Source organism: Epinephelus lanceolatus, chromosome 16 (assembly GCF_041903045.1).
Source record: "Epinephelus lanceolatus isolate andai-2023 chromosome 16, ASM4190304v1, whole genome shotgun sequence".
In the NCBI taxonomy this organism is placed as follows: domain Eukaryota; kingdom Metazoa; phylum Chordata; class Actinopteri; order Perciformes; family Serranidae; genus Epinephelus; species Epinephelus lanceolatus.
In genome coordinates this window covers 14,042,301-14,069,746 of record NC_135749.1, presented here as the reverse complement: position 1 = coordinate 14,069,746, position 27,446 = coordinate 14,042,301, and the positions used below count along the sequence as shown (strand labels likewise).

General features: G+C 40.2%; 1 protein-coding gene across 1 annotated transcript in view; it reads right to left on the bottom strand.

Annotated features, from left to right (window-relative positions):
• The window catches only part of vps50 (VPS50 EARP/GARPII complex subunit), a 138,783-nt gene that overhangs the window by 85,223 nt on the left and 26,114 nt on the right, over positions 1-27,446 (bottom strand). Inside the window, exons 6-12 of the mRNA XM_033637672.2 lie at positions 24,954-25,024; positions 24,384-24,501; positions 22,869-22,904; positions 22,368-22,450; positions 11,283-11,325; positions 9,487-9,585; positions 2,990-3,130 (exon numbers count right to left, since the gene is read on the bottom strand). Coding sequence (XP_033493563.1) covers positions 2,990-3,130; positions 9,487-9,585; positions 11,283-11,325; positions 22,368-22,450; positions 22,869-22,904; positions 24,384-24,501; positions 24,954-25,024 — 591 coding nt within the window. The remainder of the gene's footprint in view (positions 1-2,989; positions 3,131-9,486; positions 9,586-11,282; positions 11,326-22,367; positions 22,451-22,868; positions 22,905-24,383; positions 24,502-24,953; positions 25,025-27,446) is intronic.

Sequence of the window (27,446 nt, the reverse complement as noted above, 5' to 3'; positions counted from 1 at the left end):
CATAAAGTTAAATTAATTTTTTCCCCCCACAATAACTATATCTCAAATTATAGCTGACCTGGATTACTCCCCGATGATTCTTGGAGACACTGTCCAATCCCAAGAGGCAGCTACACTCTTCTGATAAGTAATTTTCCACCTTATTTATAATGCCATTGAAATATAAGGTGGATTGTATCGTACTTCTTCTGATGGGTCACGCACTTATAGCATGAAGCATATAAGAGCAAACTGAACCGTTGATAAAATGGTATTATTGTCAAGCATCCTAGTACAGTAGTACAGTATATCTACAGTGTCTGATATATTAATAGCCACTCTGCGCCCTGGTAAAGAACAGAGTAGAGCACATCGTTTATAACAAGCCAGGCTTCCTTGCAAGAAAACTATCACCCCACAACAATGAGAGAGAGCTCTTCCTCAGGCCACACCTGAGAAATAATCAACATTTTATCAGCATGACTTCATAACATCCACAGTTTTCTATTTAGGTATCCCATGTATCATTTGCTACCACCCCTTGCTACAAGCCTATTTTGGCCATCAACGTCAGGAAAGCAATTTCATATGTTTTGAAATCCCACCAAACCCCTTTTCTAGCAATACAAAAATGTGCTTAAATCCAGCTTGAAGTGACAGAGAAACTGATATCTAAATCTTTTTTCAGCTCCCAGATTGAAAACATCCCGTCAGCCAACTTGAATGCAGGGTATCATAGACCCCTCTGGATCTAAAACGAGTCCAAAATAAAAAGAAGCCTCGACCCAGAACCTCCAGCCCTTCCAAACTGAATATTGCTCCTTCCATGCCACTTACCAACTGGGGTGGAAAAACATGCATAAACAGACAGAAAAAGAAGCTGGAGGCAGGGGGAAGAGGAGACAGGGAGTGAGGACGAGGAGGAGAGGTGGCATGAAGGTAAGAGCTGAAGGGCAGGGCATTGTAGATAAGAGTACAGCTGGCGAAGGCTCTGGAGAAGCTGTGCAGTCAAACAGCAAGACCACACATGGAGCTACAGAGTCAGGCAGGAAAAACCTATGACAGTTGAGACTGTAGAGCAACAAATTGTTGCCTCTATATACCCCTCCACACTGTCGATCAGACTGTAACACTGCCCCTGTGAGTAAGTAAACTCACTCCCAGCAAGTTAATGATGAATTGACCAAGTCATGGCTTGCTGGCCATGCAAAGTTGATTTATTTTGATCTGGAGAGTAAGAAAAAGAGAGGGACTATATGGATGTATGGAGAGCCCAATCAAAAATGCTGCTGCTGCAGTGCATTCGTTCTGTATTGTGAGCAAAATTTATTACATCTGAATCACTCTCTCCTCTACTCCCTTCATTTCACTCCATTATGGAGAATCTGTAGAATCCCTTGTCATGAAATAAGGTATTTTTCGCTTGTCTACACGGCAATAAAAACGCTAGAGGGGTAATGTGAGTAACAAAGTGTGTAAGAGTGGGCCCAGCAGTATGTCATGTTTCCTACCATCACAGCACTTTGCAGGCAGTGTTCTTTATTCTGTATCAAATTAAAAAATTGCAGATTTTCAACCAGCTTTACATCATAACAACATGGGTAGTACGTGTAAATGAACAGTGGTTAATTTCCCTCCAGCTTGCCAGCGCCCAGACCTCCCTGCTCATTTACCAGCAAAAATCCACCAGTTGACGATTTTCAGATTTTTGTGTACCCGCAGCCACCACAGACACAAAGAGAGAGCAGCACGATACTTGGCATTGCTGATCAAATATGAAGTAGGGCTGGGCGATAAGGCCTATAGATAATATTGCAATACACAATATATGTATGTCTTGATATTTTTAATCTTTAATGTACTGTAGATTACTAAAATACAAAAATAAAATAAAATACTAAATAAACTACAGTTACAGTACAGGTAATTAAAGAAGCTACTGTGAAAAATAAAGTTTAATAAAGTGTTGTTATAACAACTTAAATAAACTACTGTTGCAATTAAGTAACATAAAAAGTCTATGTCTATCATTACATTAAATAAAGTATGTTTAAAGTTAAATAAAGTACCATTACAAAATAAAGTTAAATGGAATACTGTTGTAATAAATTAAATACAGCACATTTATAATAAAATTACATAAACTACTGTTACAATAAACTTAAATACAGCACTTTTATAATAAAGTTAAATGACTACTATTATAATAACATTAAATAAATTGCTCTTGCAATAAAGTTAATAAAGTATGTTCACAATAAAGTTAAATACAGCACTTTTATAATAAACTACTGTTACAGTAAAGTGAAATGACTACTATTACAATAAGATTAAACAAACTACTGTTGCAATAAAGTTGACTAACCTACTGTTATAATAGAGTTAAATAAACTACTCTCACAATGAAGTTAAATAAAATACTATTATAATATAGTTAAATAAAGTATAATTAAAATAAAGTTAAATGGAATACTGTTATAATAAATTAACTACAGCACTTTTATAACAAAGTTAAATAAGCTACTGTTACAATAAAGTAAAATCAACTACTATTATAATAAAGTTAAATACAGCACTTTTATAATAAAATTATATGACTACTATTACAATAAGGTTGATTAAACTACTATTACAATAAAGGTAAATAAACTACTGTTATAATAAAGTAAAGTTGAATAAAGTATGTTTACAATAAAGTTAAATGACTACTATTACAATACGTTTAAATTAACTTGTTTCAATAAAGCAAAAAAAAACTACTGTTATAATAGAGTTAAATAAACTAGTCTTACAATGAAGTTAATAGAATACTATTACAATAAATTATGTTTATAATAAAGTTAAATACAGCACTTTTAAAACAGAATTAAATAAACTACTGTTACAAAAAGTTAAATAAAATACTGTTATAATATAGTTAAATAAAGCCCTGTTTTAATTAGGTTAACTTAAGTTCTGTTAAATTAAGTATTGTTATAATGACCACACACACACACACTGATCTCCTTACCGTGCAGAGGTCCTTGTACTGCATCTTCTGGAACTTGGTATCAGCGTTGCCGGCACACAGCTCCACATATCCCAGCACCACTTGGAACACCGTGTTGTGGATGGCCTGTGTGAAGTGCATGTGTAGCTGGTCCATAGCAGTCTGCAGAGAGAGCCAAACACATTATTATGAAAACTATTATGTTATAAGATGTCACTGTCATCTGCCAGGGTGGATGGCTGAAAAGGCAAGGAAATTACAAATCAAACTTTTTGGAGACCCATGCTGTGTACTTGATATTTTGAATTATTTGCAGATGTATTATGTCAGCTACACAATATGGCATGAGGGGAAATGGGCAAAGCTGTCTCCTGGGAACTGCAATGTTCAAGTCCAAGAGAAAATGGGCAATTTTGCCTCCAGTTTCCATGATTGACATCTCTGAAAACAGCTCAGTTTGCTGTGGAAAGTGTCATTAATGAAGCAATAACAGCAAGGAACAAAATGAAAAACACAATGGCGGAGGCACTTTAGTGACACATGCACAGCTGACTGCCTCCAGCTCTGCTCACTTGTGTCATCACTCATCTCATATGGAATACCCTGAGGTGTTTCATTCATCAAAATGAGTGATTATCAGGGCACTAAGACTTAAAGGAAAATTTCCCAGATTACTTTAACACTGTTAAATTTAGCGAAACATCATACAGAAATGATGATGTACTGACTTCACACCAACCAGCCTTTCTGCCTTAAAGCTGTACTAACTGACTTTTTGGCTACTTGGGGGAAGCACAGCAGGATGTAATCACAACATTGACACATTATCAGCTTACAAAGTTGTTATGGCTAATACGTTAGCAACCAGTGGCTTGTTCTCACATCAATTAGACACGGTGTAACACATTTGGGGTTCTGTTTCTGGCTACCCGATGAATGAAAGTCCAACATTCACTCATCCTTCAGCTTCGTTAACAGTGTCCACAAACCCCTGGGGCAAATATCAGTTGCTTAAAGCTCCTCTATGCTCACCAGCTAGTTGTTAATTTTGTATGTCTGATGTTTGGTCTTGGACAGGTAGCGAACAGTGTTTCTTACTGGAAAAAGGCTGCCTCCTGAGACTGGAACAGATCCTAGTAAGAATGCTCTTAATAAATAACTGCTCTGGAGTATCAAATCACAACCTGTCAACATCCCGACTCTGACCAATCAGATCATTGGAGGATAAAAGTAAGACCTGGACACCTGCGTGATGAGAACTGGAAATAAAAAAGAAAGATTACATTTTTTTGGAAAATAATCAACACACTGTTAATTGGCTCCTATTATTATAAAGGCAAAATTTTCAGCCAGATGAATCTCATTATCTCGGCTACTTTGCTTTGGTTAACAGTCTGGCATTACTTTTAAATGTTATTTGTGACATTTTCACAAAGTCTTCATTTTCAAACTGATTATTTTCCTATTCTGTTGTTAGATTAAAAGCTACCATTTACATTACATTGTTATTAAAATGACCTGTAAACAGAAGATTCCCGCAGGCACTGTTTCATTTCATATCATATGAAATAAGCTACTTCATTCATGGTTTTGATGAGGTCCCTCGTACTTAACAGCCCCACCTCTTACATGAACACACTCTTGGCTGGATAGAAAAACCCAGAGTTGACTGAACTAGTTGACAACCAGCTTTATGATACCAGTTATCCAGATGGCAAATGTTAGAAGATAGTGAAGCCAGATACCAAAAAGATACCCTGAGTAAGTAGTGTGTGATCCAGCTATTATATAAATATTGATTAGAGCAGCTTAAAAACACAAATCATTAATGGCAAAGTAGGATTTCTTAATTACTTCATTTAACATTAATAATCAGGGATTTCATTTTGCAGGTAAATCCCAAAACTAATCTTAACCATTACTTCACAGGAAAACATCTGCAGTACAATCTGAGCTGAGTTTGTGCCGTTGCAATTCAAGTCTCAAATCATTTATTTTCTGAAAACACATTTGCCATCATTTTCTGTTTTGCAGCTCCCACCCACAGCCTCGTTACAGGACCCTGGTGAATTGACGACACCAGAGTCTCAGGAGACGTGGGCACAGAGTTGAGCAAAGGGCCGATAGGTAATGGGTGTTACGGCGCAATTAGATTTTCTTACTGCGAGCTCACGACCACAAAAATGTTGCCCCCATCCATTCTGACTGCCTGCTGCCACCAAAGTCATTTAAACAACAAGTTTCACTACATCTATCCACCAAAGCACCATGAAATTGTCTCACTGTACAAATCATGAACTGTAGACAAGAAAAACAGAGAAAGGTGACTCACGTCATGATTATCATCACCTAAAGACATAATTATCCATCAACCGCAAAAGCAAACCCACTCAGTCTTTAGTAGCTACTTAAACCAAACAAGCAGATGTTTCGCTCAGACAAATGTTGGAAAAGCAAAGTAAGTGTCAGGCTCATTAGGCTATGAGCCAGGTAATGAGAGCAAAAGTCTGAGGGACCAGTGTAAAGAACATACATATGATCCGAAGTGGGATGCTACAGAGCCTTGTGACGCCTGTTACTTCTTGAATGACACAGTTAATTCATGTATCCTATTGCAAAGCGTCAGATTTTAAGTGTTAATTTGTGCATGTGTGCTCACTGCGGCAAAAATGAGCCTGCAGTAAAAGCTAAGATTCCAGCAAAGATCATACGGACTGTGAGAAAACAGATGCAGAGAGGCTGTGACAAACCGATTCAGTGCAAGCCGAAGGAAGAAGGGAGAAGGAAAGATGAAAACAACAACAAGCCCTTAGGGACAATGGCGAGAGGCAGTCAAGAACAACTTCTTAGTTAGCTTTTGAGTGTGAAAATGCTCATTATCACAGTAATAAGAAAAACACCATTCATTCTCAACAAGCCTTGATGGCTCAGTCTCCACCTCAAGGATGTCTGGTACTGTGAAGAGGCATACAGCATATTTATTAACATCAACACTGGCTCTGGTTTCGAATAACAATGACTATGTGTTCGCTGTGTCGAGGCTCGTCAAGTAGCCCTCACACGTAAGTACCTCCAAGTGTAATGTGAAGAAGGTGACATAATTCTAATCTTATAATGTCAATGCCAATAATTTAAGGTTTTACACTGGCGATTTAACATATTAAAGCTGTACAGTAAAATGCCATGTTTGCAGAACATTAATTTAACCAGTGTAACTCAATTTTAGACTGACCCAACTCAAACATCCACCATAAGCCCTAAGAGCTGAACTCTCAGGCTTTGATTACCATCACCTGTAGCAGGGGCTCAAAATGATAAGGATAAGGAATGGAATAGCATTAGTGGAATTACAAAGTCCGCATAAAGTTGGCTGAAAGATGAAATTTTCAGACATGGCAGCCTCCTCATCATTCAAAATTATCATGCACAGCTGGATGGGTACTCGTTTCAGCAAGTTGGAGTAGAAATGTAATTATTTCAAGGATGACAAAGATTATCAAAATGCAAAGTTTTAAATTTTTCGCTTACAACCCATGACTGATACCCATGTCAGAGAGCACTGTCACACAGACAGAAGTAGGGTACTAAACAGAAAATTAGTTTAAACATCCAAGCAGGAGGAATAAGATGAAGGTAATAAGAAAGGGAAGAGGAGATGTAAGTCAAAGCAGAGAATTAAAGAGATCTGGGCCAAGTGATATGTCGGAGATGAAACTGTTTCACCTTTACAGGGGGAGCGAATTTGCAATTCCTAGGACAGCAAAGGCATGACCCACCCTACTCTCCTCTGATTGGCTAGTACTCATTGCCTTTGTTGGTTGGATTGGTTAGATTTAGGCAAGAGCAGTGGGATTGGTGGGGGTAAGAATGTCAGGGTAAGCCAATCAGAGGCAGAGCAAGGCAGAGTTGGGCTGGTCATGTCTTCACTATCCTAGGAAATGCAAATTTGCCAACCAGAACCTCTGTCAGACCAAAATAAACCTTGACTTAATGCCAAAGTAACGTCAAATATCCCTTCCCATGTTTCCCCTAAATTTATTCTGCAGCAGCACACTTGTGAGTCTATGTACAAGACAAATGTCAGTGGTTAGTTCACATGTCTATAATAACAGCAGGACAGACAAGTGTTATCGAAAGTGCTTGAGATAAGTGGAGATAATGCTGTCGGTAGCCTACCAGTAACAAACAGGCTCTGACTGACACGCTAGCATGCTAACCATAGACTGTATACAAAGCAGAACAATGCGTTGCCACTTCCTCCTACTGTAAAAAAATAAATATTCCAGGTATGGCCGCTGCCATCATGTGCTGGTCATGTTATTTGGAGCCAAAGTCTGCGCACTTAGGGATCTACACCAGTCCAGCCAATGCGAGCAGCACCACAAATCGTGAGCACACTGATGGGCGCACACAGCTGTCAATCATAACATCAAACCCCCTTTTTATAGCATCAAATATCTAAATAAAACCAAACTTATCAGAAAAACAAACAGTTGAACAAACATCAGTGTGATAACAACTTCCTAAAATGACACCAACCATCTTTAGGAAAAATTTATTTGACATGTACTTTGAGAGTTTTGCATGACTCTTGTTCCATCTGTTAACATGAAGGGGACAGGGTTTAAGACCAGGGATAGACCGGGATGTTTTGGCTTTACTTTTGGGGAGCTGTCACGTCGTCTATCTTTATTTTACAGTCTATGGTTAATTCAGAATGGTGATACCGTTTTGCCCTCATTGTTTACTGTGAAGTTTGCTGGAAGCGATGCTGGGTGCGTACGAGTCCAATCCGATGCTCTACACACTATACACAACAGTGTTGATCAAAATAATAGAGCTTCTATTAATGTAATAATTTAACGTTTAAGTCAAAATGGATGGCGCTCTGCTCCGTCTCCTCACACAGAGTACCCAGTGTACGCTATGCTGCTCCCAGAGTATGGTGCTCTGAATAACAGAACAATGTATTCCAACAGCGCTCTGAATTTACAAACAGTCCAGTTTATTTCAAAGTGTTCTCTTGACCTCGAGAGTTAGTACTGACTAAACTTTGTTAAAAAATAACTTTTCAACTGTTACTTTGCTTTGGTAACACCAGGGACAATTTGGCCTTGTGAGTCATAATGTTGTTCTAAAGGTCCAGTGTGTAGGATTTAGTGGCATGTATTGGTGAGGTTGCAGAACTGAAACTTCTGTGTGCCAAGCGTGCAGGAGAACTACAAAACACAAAAATGTGAGGCTACTAAAGAACAACATGTCTCAGTGTGTGGAAGAGGAAGTACTCCTAACACTTCATTTTAAGGTGAAGAAAACACAGCAATTCTTATTTTGAAGTGATTATAAACTAATGTAAACATATATATACAATTTCTGCCATAGATTCCCTTAAATCTTATACACCAGACCTTTAATTAAAACTTAATTAAATGTGCTCCTGGTGTTGGAAGTCACAGGCAAACCAGCTTTAAGAGGGACATATTCTCTTTTAAATGTGCTGTGCAGTGGATCTAATTTCATGTGGATTTTGAAAAGTAACTGGTAAATATTTAGAGAAACTTGTGTTGGATTTGAGATGGAAATCTGGTGTGGCAGTAGGTGGTAGAATGAGTGTTTAATTGTGTTAGCCGCTTCCCATTGATTCTCCAGGCCACTGTAGTGGGCCCAGGGGAAATGCTGGATAATGATGGAGTGCATGGGTTATTAAAGAGAGAGGCCGTAGCGTTAGAGATCAATGCTTTTTGACCAAAAACATGAGGGCTGGAATATGATATGAGAAGTAAGGAGGAGAGTTTGACAGAAAGATGCTATTGATTAAAGATAAAACTTGTGTCATTTAAGGTTATAGTCTGTTATTTTTTCCCCCAGCATTTCTAACAGAAACTAGACATGAATGTTAACAGCTTCAAATGTCACACACAAACATGTTTCTGTGACTGTATCATCTCAGCCATTTGGTGGTTTCAAGAGCTTAATTTATTATTATCCAAGGATTATTTTGGAGAAGTGGGATCCTTTTTGTGGGTGATTTCTGCGGCTGTCAGTTAACTGACAGTAAGCAGAGCATAACGTGATCACAAAGGATGACATGCATGCCCTGTGGCCTAAAATATTCTCTACGTCAATAAGAAAACCCTGGATTCACTCACTGGAGTAAAAACACTCCACTGAGGCAAGAAGAAATAATAATGAAAAAGACTTAAATAAACCTAATTATATTCTCATGGTTTCTATAGGGGATTTACCAGCCTGTCTGTTGAAGATTTTTTTTATACTGCTCTTATCTAAATGGTGGCAAAAGGTGAAAAATTTAGGTAATTGGTGCTGACATTGTTACGGAGAGGAACTTTAAAAAAAAATGATGACACTTAACCTCTCCTCCCAAAAAAATCCCAATGAGAGAGACAAAAAGTCAAACAAAAGGACATATGCAGTAAGCGAGGACAAAAATCAGACCATCACATCCAGTCATATTAAGCCATTCCCCATGACCCCCGTAGACATGTTAGACCACTGACCTGTGTCTTGCCCAGGAGTGTGTATGCCAGCTGGACCTTGGTGTAGTGCGAAACATCAAAGTGCTTACAAGTCTTCGACAGGGCGACATCGAGCTGCTCCTGGAGCCAGAAATAGATAGATGACAAAGGGAAAAACGGGAGGGAGAAAAAAAGAGAGGGATTATCAACGTTAAGACCGGGGATTTAGACATAGATGTGCAGATGTATAGCTACCACACAAGGCCAAGGGCAATTGGATGTGGATGTGGGGGTATACGTGTGAGTGTGTGTGTTTAAGTCTTTGACAAAGAGATAAAAAGAGAGGTAAGAAAGTAAATCAAGGTTAGCAGAAGTTAGGATGTACAGGGACGTGGAACAACCCTGACACAATAAGCCGACCTCAGAGATTAAAGGGCAAAGGCTGTAAGTGATCAAACACCGAGTGTCGCCACCCATTTTCTCACGCCTTACGTTCAAAGCTGCACTTGAACATAGCACAATAACTACCGCTGACATATGCTCTATAATCACTTGAGAGGTGGTAACTAGTCAGTAATTATTCTGAGTTCATAATGCTGTGTGCTTTGAGGAGAGACAAACCAAACTAGGTGGTGCTACTGTAAATTAGCCTCTCACTTGGTCCCTGAAATGTAGAAATGATGGGTAATTTGATGATTAAATCCATGACATATAGATATTGAACATGTCAATCACTAGTTCCTGCTATTGTAGTTTTCTACAATACTTTCTATACGCTTTAAATTTAGTATATGCAGTAGGAGAAGAAGCTGAAAAATGATTCGGTAGTAAACACAGCTGATAGTGTAGTTTTTTGGTTATCATGACTAATGTTTTCTTCAGTGAAAATGCTGCCAACTTGATATGGTGCCCGCTGCCAAATACATCTCACAGTAATACACACTGTGCAGCAGCAACAAAACCTCACTGATAACACATTCTCTGCATTTCTACTGGGCCTAATCATGCTTAGAGAGCGGAGAGTGGGTTTTTATAGAAAAATTGCTTCTCTCGGTTGACTGGCTAGATGCATCTCTATAGAGAGACTGGACAATAGAGGATGGTTAGGATACTATTGTGTGTGTGTGTGTGTGTGTGTGTGAGATCGAAGACGTGTTGCAAGATGAAAACAGATAGAAATCAATAGATATTACACACTAGGTTGACTGCCAGCCAGTGACAACTCTATTGTGTAAAGCATATACACAGTATATGCTGTGGAGTATATGTATATTAATATGAATGCTTTAAGCTGTTAGCATCCTTAAGGTGAAGGTGTTGGATCTGTTTGTGTCTGTCCTTTGTGCATGTGTTTACCGTTATGATTTTAGAGGATTTTGCTTTGCTTATTCACAAATTCACGCTAGCAGGTAAACAAACAAGCACACCTTCCACGTGGCTACGTATGTGTGCGTACATGCGCGCTTGTTTCTTGTGTACAGACAAAATTGTAAGTAATTAATCTACTCAAGCGCAGCGGCAGCAGCGGCGCAGAGAAAATTGCTTTGCATACCATTTATCACACACAAGTATGACGGCACAGCTAGAGATGAAACAGATATAATTTACCGTGCTTGCACACTGACAATAATGACTTTCTGAATGTGTCAATATTTAGCAGACCCAGAAAGAGAAAGGCAAACTATCAAAATGTCAAAATGGAGGAGAAATTGCTTCTTTCAGATGAGGGCTTGTGGAAAATTACAAGGTTAGAGAACAATCTTATTCACTGCTAAAAGTCTCTTTGCTGATATCGCTCTCAAATAATGGAATTAGAGATAAAGCAGGAAAGCACGTACCTCTATTTGCTCCAGAGTGTCTTGTAGTTTGGAATTCAGTTCGCTGCAAAGACGAAAGGAGATTGTTAATTCCTCAGTGTGTGGCAGTGCATTTATCCACAGAGACCCTGTCTCCTGACTGTATATTCTTATTTTCTTATAGTCAGGATGTTGGGCACAACGCAGTGGTGAGGTCGTGCCAGGCCGTAGGCAGCACACATCCAAAATAAGCTACCAAAATCACAGACACAGTGCAGAAAAAGCTCAAATACAATGAGGCAAAAGCCCTCGCGAACAAAGCTAGGGTTGGCGTTCACTTGTGCTGTCGATACTGTTCAATACAAGCAGTAGACGACGATTCCTGTATGGTATACCTTTTTGGGATATTAATAGTTTTGTCAATAAAACATCATGAGTAATTATAAACATGACAAAACTGATGACAAGTACCCGTTCAAAGTTAGTGGAGTCCGAGTGCATTCCTTAAATCTTAGTTAGGTGATAGGAACAACAATAAGGCACTGTTTATATAAAGATAAAGGTAGCAATAAAAAAAAAATTGACAGTCATCTTAAAAAGAGCCACTTCATCATGAAGCTGCAGCCATGTGTCTCACAGTTCTCGTCTTTCATACAAACAGGGACAATCGGGAGCAAAAGTACAAGTGATGGATGTATTTCCAGTTAGTATTTTGAGAATCTGTGTTTGTTCTGTGGTTCAAGTGTTTGTACTTTATCAATTTCTACATTGGAATCCACAGTAACAATTCTGAAGGTGTGTGTGTCTATGCATGTACCAGACTATCATGGATACAAGACGCCTACGCATCCGTGGAGCATGCTCAGCATTTGCCTCATCCTGGGAAATACTTTAAACTCGAAAGCTGCTAAGTAGCAGCAGAAATCACGACTATTTTTGCCCATCCCAAGACACCAAGTTCAATTCCCGTGTGACTGCCCCTGCACTGCGCTCATTCATAACATCCTCTGTTCCGCTGTTTTTCTGCCTCTGTCCCTGCTTTGCTTGGGGTCTTTTTCAGGTCAGCCCACACTTATGTTGTGCCTTGTGATACCGCAGACGCCCAAGGGAGAGAGTGTCCTTAACAAATTGCTAATTAAGCACCTTAGACTCAGTTGGGTATCGAGGGAGGGGAGTGAGGAGGAGGAAGCAGAGAAACCGATAGAAGGCTGCAGTCCCACGGGCCGTGCACAAAACAGGTAACAAAATGAGCGGGCCATTTCAACACTTGATGCACTGTAAGCCTTTTTTATCTGCCTGTGTGAGCGAGATAAATATTATGGATGAGTGACGGACAGGAATCTACACCAACTGGACACAGACAGTTAACAAATGTTCCAGAAAAGTACAGAGAAACTGATGGAGACTGACAGAGGCTCAAATAATGGCCAGTAAGCACGATGTAGAGAGATGGACAGATGAGCTAAGCAACCAAAATGCTGACATCAGAGTGATAGCTTACAAGAAGCTACACTATCAGCGTGTGAACTAAACTGACAAGCATGACTGAGAACTTCCCATCAAAGATTGTGACAAAGCAGATGCCAACGAAGTGCGAAAGTGACTGTAACTGAATCCCATGGGTTCGTACGCACCACAGCAATAACAGCACTAGACACTCTCAGCTACAAACTCAGCAAAGCAAGTCATAGCCAGTATCCTAACACCACAAGGAAACCCCAACTGGAAGTCAAGATAAAGAAAACACGAAAGTAAGTAAGCTGGCTTAACTACACAAGGGTGAACGGATCAATGTCAGGTCTTGGCTGCTGAAGAAATGCATTTGAATTGTCTATATGCAAGGCCCCGGAGAGTGCTAAACAAAGGCTTTCAGCTCTGGCAGCCACACTAAGTAGATACACCAGAGGAGCAGAGGCCAACAGGATAAATGCCCCGTTCATCACTGAACTTTCTTTTGTACTCCCACGCTGCAGTGTGGTCGAGTAACAGAAGCTAAACAACAAACTGAACAGCATTGAAGAAGCAGATGAGAGAAAAAGTATCCTGCAAGTGCTCAGGGGACAACAGGCCTGAGAGTGAGGTGTAACACTGCAATTTCCCAGGACAAGAACCAGTCATGATCACAGCACTGCAGACATTCCAACACTGGCACACTTACAACCAGTAAGAACTAGACAGCAACAGCGTCTAACATGACCGATATCTACTGGTTAAAAATTCAGTATGCAATGCTAGAAAAAGACAGTTGCTTTGTGCATCTTACTCCTGGGTCATCAAACATCAATGACCTTGGGTTAGTAGTTGGACCAAACCACCAACCCAGAGGTACTGAACGTCGTGGAAATGAGACTGCATCAGCATTTGACAAGCTGGGAATGAGACTCAGCAATCAACAACCTTTCTCCAGAAGTACATACTGAAAAGTTGGAAAGGCTTATGAGCTTTCTTGCCGAGAGTTAGATGAGAAGATTGATACCACCCTCAGGTCTGTCAATACAAAGCTGAAGCCAGCGGGCATTAACTTAGCTTAGCACACTTGAAACGGGGGTAAACTGCTAGCCTGGCTCTGCCTAAAGTTCAAAATTAACCCTTCCAGCACCTCTAAGCTCATCAATTAATACATTATGTCTCCCTGTGTGAGCCAAAGAAAAGCCAGGCCAAGTCAGTGACTTCCTCACTGGCCTAGCTAAGAAATATTTACAGAACACAACCTCCCTGTGAAACCACAAATTGTTGTTGTTTACATTTGTGTTTCTATGTGGATTAAACAAATTATGACATATTAATTAGTGAGTTTTAGAGGTGCTGACAGGCAGACTTTCTTACCTTTGTATAGAGCCAGGCTAGCTATTACAGTCTGTTTGCTAAGCTAAGCTAAAAATTAGCTGGCTCTAGCTCCACATCCAGCGGTCAGATGTCTTCTAATCTCACTCTTAGAAAGAAATTTCCCAAAATGTCGAACACCTAGCAGAACACGAGTTGCTGAGTGTTGGAGATATCAGCCGTAGAGATGTCTGCCTCAGCCTACTCTGAAATATAATAGAACTAGGTGGCACTTGGCTTCTAGGGCTAAAAGAACCCCCCCAAAAAATACATTTGAAAAGTTCAACAGCTATGTCTCTTTCCAGAGATCATGACGTGGTTAGTCAAGGTAATTAACAGATCTCGTTGTGAGCAGTTTCTTGTAGGAAGTATTTTCTTTCTCCCCAACTACACACGCCAACTGTACCACCGCAAGGAAGGAAACGTGCATCTATTGCTAGTTCACCTAGCACCACTAAGCTGGCTAACATTACAGCTCAGCCAAGGAGGGCACCGTTAACATTTATATCTCACACTGGCAGAAGCCCCTCGTCAATGAGTAGATGCACTCTTCCTTCTGCACGTTGATACTGTTTGCAGGTGTAGTTCGGGGGAAAGAAAATAGCGCCTACATGAAACTAGTGTTGTCACGATACCAAAATCTTTGTTTCGGTACCAATACTAATATGAATTTCGATACTTTTCGATACTCTTCGGTACTTTTCCTAAGGAAAAGTCCTTTTGGATACAAACCTTTAGAACAATAAATAGTAGGGGTGTAACGGTACCAAAAAAATCATGGTTCGGTAAGTACCTCCGTACGGACGTCACGGTTTGGTTGCTCAAATGTTTCACTAAGTTGGTGTTGTCTCGTGTTGTCTCCCTTTGCGAGGCAGACTTTCTCTTGCGCCAGCTGCGAATGTTGATACAGGTGTTGTCATACACACCACTTGTGCAATCTGTGCTCCAATAGGAACAAAAAAGGCGTTTGTGTGCATAAATGAGTAAAATAAATTAACTAAATTAATGAATTGAATCAATTTCAAAGTACCGGTATTTTCTAAATGCAGTATAGTACCATTTGGAATGCTCTAGTACCGCGGTACTATTTTAGTAGCGGTATACCATGCAACACTACATGAAACTGCTAACAACAAGGTCTGCGCATTATCTTGAGACACCTCCAACACTCAGCAACTCACACCAAAACAATCTAGAAAAAAGGTATTTTTTATTTTGAGATGAACTGCCATTTTAACACCTTGCAGAACACGAACAGTTATCAAACTTTTCACATCACTGAAACTCCTGTTACCCTTAATAATCTCAAAACTAAACTAAAAAACCAACCAGAGCACTCAATGCCAGAAACATGGTGCAAAGCAAGGCAAACAAACCACCTCCATCTTCTTTGAGAACCTTCTGGGCTTTTGAAGAACCACACAAGAGGTCATCTCAAAGCCAACAACTCAGGTGACCTTATCATCCAGCTCTCCTGATATTGTGTCCATTCCATCATTATATTGCTTAATTACACTGTCCAGCGAGTGTTCATGTGTGTGTAGATGCAGCTCCTCCCCTCATACTGGCACCCCTCCACCATCAGACAGAATGCATAAATAACAGATGAGGAGAGGAACCTAACAATCTGTTATCTGCAGGGAACACAAGGATTGAAATAGAGGTATGTAGAAATCAGTGGCAATAGATGTCCATTGCAGCAAGTACAACAAAATGTGCTGAAACACCTCTATGTTTTTATGATCTAGTCTCATAGGTGTGCAATAAAGTTCAAAAGGCCTTCCTGTTATTAGACGTGCTGCATTAAATGTAGATGTCATTGCGGAATATGAAGCAATGAAGCCTTGAAGCAAGCCGCTCCACAGTGACTTGCTAATTCGGCAAAGTGTGTGCATTTGTGCTTAAAGAGTCCTGCAGGATGCTTGGATTTTGCAAGAATGACGTTTTTGCTGTCGTCATGTTCGCTAGTTTTACCAGGCAGGCAGAGAGGCAACAAAGTGGCAGGGGAAGGGCTTCAAAGAGTGAAACATAGTGAGGAGGGATCACAGCCATAATTAGGCAGAGGAGGTTAGAGGTAACAGACTCAAGAAGACCAGAACAATGTGCACTGATAGTTTTCTTCAGGTGCAAGATTTGATGTAATGAGATATATAGAGTTATGGCCCTTTCTCCACAGTTACATGGGCCACTGCATGAAAAGTGGGCGACATGATGCCGGCTCATGAGGCACAATATCATAACTATAAGACTCCCATATCCATGTTGTATTTGTTTATTTGTCTTGCTTGTTTTTTTTAGACTGGAGTCCATGTTTAACTTGGTCAGAGTCCAGAAAGGCGGAGTGGGTTTCACATGACAACAGGTGTCTGTTGTCTGCTTAAAACAGAAAATATTTAGCTCAACAGAACAGGAATATTTACGCTTATTTCTTACAGCAGATATGCAACAATCTCTTACAATACTTTAGGTTTTAATATGCTACCCCGAGAAAATAATAATCTGTGATTAGTCTCTCTGTTTCCTGACTACTTAGTCCAGGAGCTTACATGAACATCCAATTAAACCCAAACACGTGGGAAGCAGATAATGACTAAAACAGTTTTGCTGGAGACATTACTGTCACCCAACGTAATTGGTGCTCATCATGAAAATGACTGTGCCTGCAAATTAACAAAATAAAAATGTTAAGCATCTTCTTTCTTCCAAGCACACAAGCGCCAATGAAAAAAAAAGTGATGTTAATGTCAAATAAAAAAAACAGACTAATGCACTGAGGTTCAGCTGAATTTTTCTGTGTGAAACCAAACCTGTCAGAATGGGAAAGAAACAAAACAAAACAAACTGTCGTTCGGACCAATGTGACTGACCCGACTTTGAATAAGTCTCAAGATTCTGCTGTTGTTTTGAGTGCTGGGAGGCTTTTATGATCTCTAAAGCGCTGTAAGTAAACACAAATTCAAGTGACACACTACTACAGCTCATAAACACTAAGACCTTTTTAAAAATCTGCGCTGGTGCACTACCACGCAGCCTCCAAAAGAAAATAAACTCTAACCACAAAGGGGAGGAGGAAGGTTGTAGTTCTGAATGAACTGGTGAACAGCTGAAGTCCTGACAGTGTCATGTTGTGCAGTCTGCGCAAAATTGTTTGTGTGTCTAAGACAGAAATTAATGTAGCAGCCATCTGCCCTTCTTCCTACACTTTGCTCCTCTTGAAAGTGCAGCTGTCCTTCAAATAGATTATACACCTGAACAAGCCGCCTCCCTCAATACTTAGACAGCAATTAGCTGAAGTGGAGATCTGGAGGAAAGTCACCTAGAATAACCCACACACAATTTGTCTGACAACAGGCGTGAAATAACAAGCATATTCTGAGCCAAACTAAAATTTGACACCATGTGATTTTTTTTGTTGTTGTAGCAATACAACACTAACAAAGTGAAGAGCTTTGCAATTATGTAATTAAGGAGCTCTATATGATATTTAGAGCATTAATATAGCAGCAAAACTTTTTGATATGTAAAGATTTAGTGGAGAAATGGCATCCCGAGTGGAGAGTACAGTCACATTACCTTTGTGTGTGTGTGTTGCAATCTGAGCTTCTCTGTCAATTTGGCCATGTGTGTTTGTAGTGCAAGTGTGTGTATCCCACTGGTTAGCTAATCGCCACTGCTCTGCACTACACTCATACAGCAATTACCGCTGATACTGGGACAGCATCACCACAGAAGTGAGCACCCACCCTCTGATTTCACCTGGTTAACACCGCAAGCTCTGTCAGCACTGGTGACATTATTAGCACCGTACACTGCTAGCCAGCTCAGCCACCTCCATTTTGAGAGCCATGTGTAGACAACCTCTGAAACAGAGACACGCTCTCTTTAAATCTCTGAAATCCTGATTTTGTGGAACAAAACTGAGATTATGGGCCTGTCCCAATGCCAACACTTCCCCTAAAAATACCCACTTGCACTTGGTTGTGCGTTCACGTTTAGGCTAGTGGTATCCCAAAACAGAACTGAGGTACTGGAAGTGGTTTCCAACACTTAAAACCCACCCTAGATTCCAAGGGAGCCCCGACCCACACTTTCAACTAAGTGGAAGATGAAATTTCCCAGAACACCTTGCGAAGTCAGCAACTTCGGCAATTTTTGGAAAACAATTTGTTACAGTACGATGGGAATGTAGGCTATACAAACAACAGATGGTTGGACTAGCGTAAACTCATCAGCAACTCGGTTGAACACAGCATCAAAATACTTACACAAATCGACTTACCCGAACAAAATCGATCAGAACTAGAAGACGTTGTAAGCTCCTCCTGTTTTCAGCATTTCTTCCCCATTGATTTATCAGATGGAGAAGAATAAACATAGCACACGCCACAACACAAGCGCTGGAGCTGGCATGTTCAAACCTGAATGACTAACACTATCTTGCGTCGCTACTACGCGTGACGTATGCCTGCACATCGCCCACGCCGATTTGCATTAAGTGATGTCTCATTTCTTTGGGAAAGATCTCTACCCTAATATTTCTCACTTCCCTCATCAAGGGTTATCTCACAAATGAGGGCACTCAATACAAGTGGAAGATTTATGTCAAGTCAGGATTTATTTCTAGAGCACATTTAAAACGACGGCAGTCTACCAAAGTGCTGTACATAGGTGTGTACAGAGTTAAAACAACGTCAATAATAAAAATAAAATAGATGTGGAAAACAACGCTAAGAAAACAGAGCAAACAGTGCAAACATTAAAATAGCAATTTAAGAAAAAAGAAAAAGATCATCATGCTCAGGCTGAATGATACGCCAGGTGGAAGACAAAGGTTTTTAGGGAGGATTTAAATTTAAGGGGTAGAAATGGGATTGACATTTTCATTGACAACACTAGTCATGTACTGTATTTTGTGGAGGTGAAGGTTGAGAGCTGCTAGATGACAGGCTAACATGCATTCATATTATGAATTTTATATTTTGCAGAAAATCTCCCAAAATGGTCTTAAACCATGTATGGAGAGAAAAAAATTGCACACATACAGTACAGGCCAAAAGTTTGGACACACCTTCTCATTCAATGCGTTTTCTTTATTTTCATGACTATTTACATTGTAGATTCTCACTGAAGGCATCAAAACTATGAATGAACACATGTGGAGTTATGTACTTAACAAAAAAAGGTGAAATAACTGAAAACATGTTTTATATTCTAGTTTCTTCAAAATAGCCACCCTTTGCTCTGATTACTGCTTTGCACACTCTTGGCATTCTCTCCATGAGCTTCAAGAGGTAGTCACCTGAAATGGTTTCCACTTCACAGGTGTGCCTTATCAGGGTTAATTAGTGGAATTTCTTGCTTTATCAATGGGGTTGGGACCATCAGTTGTGTTGTGCAGAAGTCAGGTTAATACACAGCCGACAGCCCTATTGGACAACTGTTAAAATTCATATTATGGCAAGAACCAATCAGCTAACTAAAGAAAAACGAGTGGCCATCATTACTTTAAGAAATGAAGGTCAGTCAGTCCGGAAAATTGCAAAAACTTTAAATGTGTCCCCAAGTGGAGTCGCAAAAACCATCAAGCGCTACAACGAAACTGCACACATGAGGACCGACCCAGGAAAGGAAGACCAAGAGTCACCTCTGCTTCTGAGGATAAGTTCATCCGAGTCACCAGCCTCAGAAATGGCAAGTTAACAGCAGCTCAGATCAGAGACCAGATGAATGCCACACAGAGTTCTAGCAGCAGACCCATCTCTAGAACAACTGTTAAGAGGAGACTGCGCCAATCAGGCCTTCATGGTCAAATAGCTGCTAGGAAACCACTGCTAAGGAGAGGCAACAAGCAGAAGAGATTTGTTTGGGCCAAGAAACACAAGGAATGGACATTAGACCAGTGGAAATCTGTGCTTTGGTCTGATGAGTCCAAATTTGAGATCTTTGGTTCCAACCGCCGTGTCTTTGTGAGACGCAGAAAAGGTGAACGGATGGATTCCACATGCCTGGTTCCCACTGTGAAGCATGGAGGAGGAGGTGTGATGGTGTGGGGGTGTTTTGCTGGTGACACTGTTGGGGATTTATTCAAAATTGAAGGCACACTGAACCAGCATGGCTACCACAGCATCCTGCAGCGACATGCCATCCCATCCGGTTTGCGTTTAGTTGGACGATCATTTATTTTTCAACAGGACAATGACCCCAAACACACCTCCAGGCTGTGTAAGGGCTATTTGACCAAGAAGGAGAGTGATGGAGTGCTGCGGCAGATGACCTGGCCTCCACAGTCACCGGACCTGAACCCAATCCAGATGGTTTGGGGTGAGCTGGACCGCAGAGTGAAGGCAAAGGGGCCAACAAGTGCTAAACACCTCTGGGAACTCCTTCAAGACTGTTGGAAAACCATTTCAGGTGACTACCTCTTGAAGCTCATGGAGAGAATGCCAAGAGTGTGCAAAGCAGTAATCAGAGCAAAGGGTGGCTATTTTGAAGAAACTAGAATATAAAACATGTTTTCAGTTATTTCACCTTTTTTTGTTAAGTACATAACTCCACATGTGTTCATTCATAGTTTTGATGCCTTCAGTGAGAATCTACAATGTAAATAGTCATGAAAATAAAGAAAACGCATTGAATGAGAAGGTGTGTCCAAACTTTTGGCCTGTACTGTATATTCTGTATCATAATTTATTACTATCATATTGTACAAAAGCTTCTCTTCCAAAGCTTCTCTTATTTCTGTGAGATTCACAAGACAATAGAAATGCTAAAGAAAACCTGACATCTTTGTTTTTCTGAGGCCACAGCAGAGTTCACAGTTTATGAACACTGTGCTGACATGTGCAGGTCTAAAGCTGCCCATGTGGGAAGCCTGATGAAAATGGACCGAGACAGAGCATGAGGCTGTGTAAGTGCCTTCTTGGGGAAACAATATTGACTTTTAAAGGGTTAGGGACAGAAGACAACGGAAGGGCAGACATGGAACAAAGCCTTCATGTAGGGCATTCAGCAGCGCATGGAAAAGCATGGCTACAAGGTTAAATCAAAGTGCAGCAGACCGGTAACTAGCTGCTTAGGGGACGGCAACGCTGCAGTAAGGGCTCCTGGAATTTTGGGCAGAGAGCCAAAGTAGAATGTGCATGCTAACGTAAAGTGTGACAGATGTGTCATCAATGCACCCATGTTAAAAACAACTACGTTCAGGAGGCGGTATTAGCATATTGAAGAGGAAAGCAAAGATGAGAGGGCAATTGGATTTCTGTCCGTCTGCCATAGACACATCTGATGACCCATTCGGACCGCGTGTGAATACAATGATGGTAATAAAAAAAGTAAGTGCTTCTCTTTATGATGATCACAATCAGATTCCCTCATTGACAATGGGTGGTATCATTGGTGAAAAAACTGCTCTGCACATCAGAATCCCAACACATTCAGGGAGTATTAACACGGACACACACCGCTATGAATGGTAAACTGATGACACTGTGCAAACAAAAGTGATATCGACAACAAGTGCACAGCATGATACCATATTGATCACCATTTCTCAACGGTCATTCTGTCGCCAGCCAGGTGAAGCTTTTAAATGTAAAGCTGCAGGTGCGCAGTGTCGTTTCAAAGGTCTGAATCTTCCAGAGAAACTGTGCCTTTACACGGAGCTCTGCTGACATGGGGCTCACCATTTTGTGACGCCAGTGCTCGCTCCACAAATAGACTTGACGCACAATCTGCTGCACGTGGCATAAAAGCAAAAATTACAGCTGGAACACCGTGTATTTGTGTTGCACTGGCAAGTGTTGGGAGCAGCTAAAGACCTTCCCACACACACCTCTGCACCAAATACTCTAGAAGGATGAAGCCAGCAATAACGTGCATCCTTGATCAATAAATGATCGATGAAGAAAAAGGGGCACTGTGGCACCCACCTCCTGACACAAATTGACCACAATTACACACAATATCAAAGGGACAGAGATGATTGCAAAGCTTGCATTGATTCGCATACACACAGAATCTTCGATATACCCTATAATTTGAAAACCCACTCTTATCTTACATAGGAGAGAGAGAAGGAGTGGCAACAAATGGTTAAAAACATCCTTGTGTACTCCTGAGCGTTCACACGGTTCTGTCTAAGCATCTGTATGGCATGACTACCTTTCAATCCAACAACTACTTTAAAAGTTTCACAACAGGAAATAAGTGATCATAAAATGTTCATCCACCCATAGAAAATGAAGTCCATGCTGCTTGTATATGGATACAATCAAATATCATTCTGTCAATGTGCTCATACTGTACCTGATGCAGCTGTAGTGTTTGAAGGTGCTGGCAGCCTTCTGACATTCCAGACAGAGCTGGATTGCACCTGGATAGTCTTCCTCCTAAAAACACAGAGAGGTAAAGTCATTTAATGTACGTTTCACGTACAATAAACAGTATTGTATAGTCTGCAAACAAATTATAAATACCAAACATATAAACAGAAAATTCTGGATTATGACGGCGACACGTGTGATTTCTTCTGTGCACCAGATTTGTTTGATCTCCTTAAAAATGATTGATACAACAGATACTGTGTGGATAACGGATTGGATTACATTCAGTGGTAGTCAAATCCATTCCATGTGCTACAGCTGACCTTCACAACAGATCGGCATTTGTGGGACTGTCTCATGTTTGTGTGGGTTTGGCTTTCAATGCAGAATCCCCACTGATGTTTGACCTTTCAAGTCGATTACAAACATATCTTTGCATGTGTGTGTGTGTGTGTGTGTGTGTGTGTAGAAGGGTTGAAAATACCTCAAGCATCTCGCTGAGTCTTACATCTGTTCTTTGCTGTGAGGGTAAGAATGACAAGATGAAGACATGAATACAGCATAAAATCACTAACACACTTGTGATCAAAGCAAATAAGCAAATCATTGAAACAGAGTATGTTCCTTTAACTTACATATTTAAATCATGTGCAGATGCAATGAGTATTGTGTTGACTACAGTAATTCATTTCCCAAAAGTCACACAGTGTGTTTGTAATGGTTTATAACAGATGGCTGCCTTGGTGTTGCACATTGTTTTGTCTTGTTTTGACGCCACACATTACAATGACGTCTTCACATCTGTCTTTATGTGTTTTCATTGTACACTGCGCATTTTTTTTATTGTTTATGCTGTAAAACTTTTGCACATCCTCTAGATCATATCTTTGCACATTTCTGCCTAGCTCTTTCATTTTAAACACTTGCATTGTGCATATTTTTAAACAGTATTTTTAAAACATTTTCAGCAAACAGTGATTTTAGTGATGTAATTTTTTCTCTCTGAACATACCAGCTGCACTTTCTCACTGTCTCTTAATGTTGATATTTACTGCAGTCATTCTGCTGTTCTTTGCTACGAACCAAAAAACAGAGTCGTCGTTGTCGTTGTCATTTTATAGCCTATAGTCCTACTAAATAATTGAAATTTTATGCCTGTAATGTCAATTTTTGTCTGTGGTATCATAAAAGGTATCGAATACTGATATGTTTCAAGGTGTCGTATAAAAGTTAGAAATTCAAGTATCATGACAACACGATACCGTTTACATCGTAACCAAAACTGGCACCTGGAATTTGGTACTGGCACCCAAAGGTACCTTTTTTCGCTACTTTATTTTCTCTGTAATAAATAAAATGTAGCTCCTGGGGTGACATAGCAGACTAAAAAGCAATTCTGCTCCTCCACTCTTTTCTCATCACACATAGAGCTCATCTTCTGTCTCTTCTCATTCTGATTCTGGATATTTCAGACAGAAACAGCTCGGGGTAAAGTCTTACAGTAGAAAGGTCAGATTCCGAATGTGAGCCAAAATAACACTGACAAGAAAATCAAAAACTTCCCTCATGACTACAGTTTAAATACATAATGTTGCAGGTAAGAAATATGTATTACATCAGCCATAACTGTAAAAAAATAGTACAGAAATGTGAGTACAGAAAGGTGTGTTGATTATAATACCAAGACCATGGCCAAGACAATTACACAGGAAATTCAAAGGACAGCTTGTAGGCAGCTGTCTGAGTGTTATGCAGCTTTTATTATATTAAAGAGGCAGCACACTAGATGCTGGAACAATCTGTGTAGGGCATGGAGGTCATGCTGAAAAGTACTGACTTAGTTTTGTAAACCAAATCAGAACAAGAATCCATGCAGCACCCAATAAAAAGCACAGTTACTTGGGACTGACAGAGGTCAGGGTCAACTGTGAACCAGACTGGTATTTCTCAGGGCGGTAGGACGAAACATGTTGTTGTTAACTATGTGTGTAAACTTCACCAGCGTCTTGATGGTCCTCAGTGACTTCAGCAGGCCTGTCAGCAGTTGTCGACGCCTCTGATTGGCCAATAGCCCCAAGCTGGCTTCTGTGAATCCCTCCTTTGCCACACTTAGTTGCCTTCACAAGACATCACAGTACAGAGTGAATACACCATCATCACAGGTTAATGCTGCTGTTACTTAGCTGGCAATAAACATGACAATAGCTGTAATACGTTACAACAGAAGCCTGTTTTACTGAAACTTGCCTATTTACTGTTACCACCCAACTTGTAGGAACACTAAAACATTTCTTTTCACCCACAATAGCATAATAAATAGCCTATTGAAGACAGAAATAACATACTGTGCAGATTATCATGTAAAGTGGCATGTTTTAGATTCCTTTTTTATTTCAAGGGCAAACAAGACAGAATCATTTGTCATGTGTGACCATATTAACAGACTGAGACTATATGAAGGGAAGGAACGTTATCACGGCTATGAGGAAGGCACTTAGTATGCAGATGTAGTTTGAATGGGCTATTTCAGCATTTAGTGAATAGACGGTATGTGATGGAACACCAATACCTCCTTGCATTAGTGCAAATGACTGCTGCCAGCTGCAGGTTGGTCTGTAACGCCGTCACTCGCTCCAGTTCCTGTGAATGACAAAGTCAGTGGTAAAAATTACTGATTCTTATTATTATTAAAATACAGTTATCTCTAAACACTAGAACATTTCAAAGTTAGTGTTTCAGATCCAGAGGAATTATTTACTGCTGAAGTTTCTATCTAGTGCTTAGAGAGCCGTATGATAATGCTGTGGGCTTGTAAAATCTGTGGGACACAAAGATATTGTTGGGTTGGTTCACTGATGGTGTCGTCAGTGAAATATGCCTGTAATAATAATGCCATTTACCCAGCAAATCACTTCCCCCACTAAGTACTTTACAGACATGAACAACAATGCAACAGCGAGATGCATCCTGCAGTGAGCGTTTTATGAAGACAGATATTATAGATGATGTCATTATAGTAAGGCATGCATCATCGGTGCAAATAACACACAGAAGAAACAGAAAAGCTTCCTTTCTTCGGAGCTTTGACATTTAGAAAAAGGATCAATGAGCACTCTGCTCTGAGAGTTGAGTTATTATGCCACTTCAGTGACCTCTGTGGAGCACAAACACTCCCTCAGCCAAGAGCAGGACCCAGGGACAACTCGCGTCGCTGTTATATTTTCGACTTTTTCTCTCCCCCTCTTGGTTCTTATTTTCCTGATCTACCAGATGCCATGCCTGAGGTGGGAGATGGTTATTCTTTGATCTTGTTTTGTAGTGCAGCATCATCCCTATGCAAAAGAAGTCCAGTGCTCACAAACATCCACATAACACTGTCAGAAATGCAACCTTTTACCAACAGAATACAGTCTGGGGAAATTAATTGTAAAACAGTAATTACATAAACAACAACAGAAGATCAATGATTCCAGTCAAAGCAATCTGGCCTTATGATCTTGGGCGTTGACAAAGACCTTGACAAGTCCTCAGAACAGTTTTACAAGGGTTGAATCAGTAACTGGGGTTTTTCTCTGAGGGGACACGTACTGTGCTACTCTTAGGCTTAAAACTCATGATCTATAACACTGGGAACAGAGTTGGTTTCATGAAAATGTTTAACAAAGCTAGAACTTTATTGGCAGAAGTATCTATCAACTGTTTATAGCTTAATTTACTTTTTGATTATAGTTTATCATTATGCTATCACAAACCCTGAGGCGTACAAACACTCTCCTGTTTGTACGCTAAATATGAAGCTACAGTTAGCAGCTTGTTAGCTTAGCTTAGCATACAGACTGGAAAAAGGGAAACAGCTAGCCTGGCTCTGTCCGAAGGTAACAAAATCCACCTGCCAGCATCTCAGACTTCACTTCTAACACCTTATATCTCATTTTTTAAAATCCTGACAAAAACCAAACCCCATTAAACCACCACGTCATTTTAACACTTTGCTTTCACAGTTCATGTACTTGCAACAAGTGAACAGAGCCAGGATAGCTGTATCCCTGTTTCCAATATTCATGCTAAACTAAGCTAAGCTAACCAGCTGCTGGCAGTAGCTTCATTTTAAGCACAATATACACATTTATGAGAGTGGTATCAATATTTTTCTCATTAGATCTTTTCAGACGGGGAGACCTTCAATCTTGTCAAGACAGCAAAGGCAAGTGTGGACTATAGACTGTATATAGACATGGACAACATGTTAGCTTCCCTAATGTGAGGCCAGCAGTATAGGTCATAAACCCCGCCCCCTCCTCATTAGCAGAAGGGACATGAGCCAAACTAAAGGATCAAAGAACACGCCAAACAAATTTTTATTTAAATAATAATAAATATAAATAAATAATATTTTCTGTCATTTTAGGTAGTTCTCACGCTGATGTATGACCAAGTGTTCATTTTCTAATAAGTTGGGTTATTTGATGCTATAAAAAGGGGGTTTGACGCCATGATTGACAACTGTGTGAGCCAATCGGTGGCACTGCTCACAACTGGTCGGACAGGTGTATGGACGGGAACTTGACACAGCAGAGATCACTACTGCACAGATTCTGGCTCCAAATGATGTCAACAGTGCAAGATGGCAGTTGCCATATCTAGGATATTTTTGGCTTCATTTTTGAACAGTGGGCGGAAGTGGAGATGCGTCATCCATCTTTATATACATTGGTTTGGACATAATCTAACCCTCACATTGATGCTTTTGCAAATTAAATACTACCCAGACAACTGAGAGCAACAACTGTCCATAAATACTTCACATGCGTAGAACACAGTTGCCTTTCTTAAATAAGCTCATACGCACTGGTTAGAGGAGTTAATTAATACATGAAGGTACCACAGTGGCCTTTGTACACTCGAACACACATTAAAACGTGTCCTCAGAAAATGCCCTTGCGCTCGCAGCAACGAGGGGCTGGCTGGGACTGGGCTGACTCACCAGGTCTAGCTAAGAAATAATTCAGTGGCTGAATCCAGCTGATTCACACACTGGGAGCAGTGTCGCCACATCTTTATC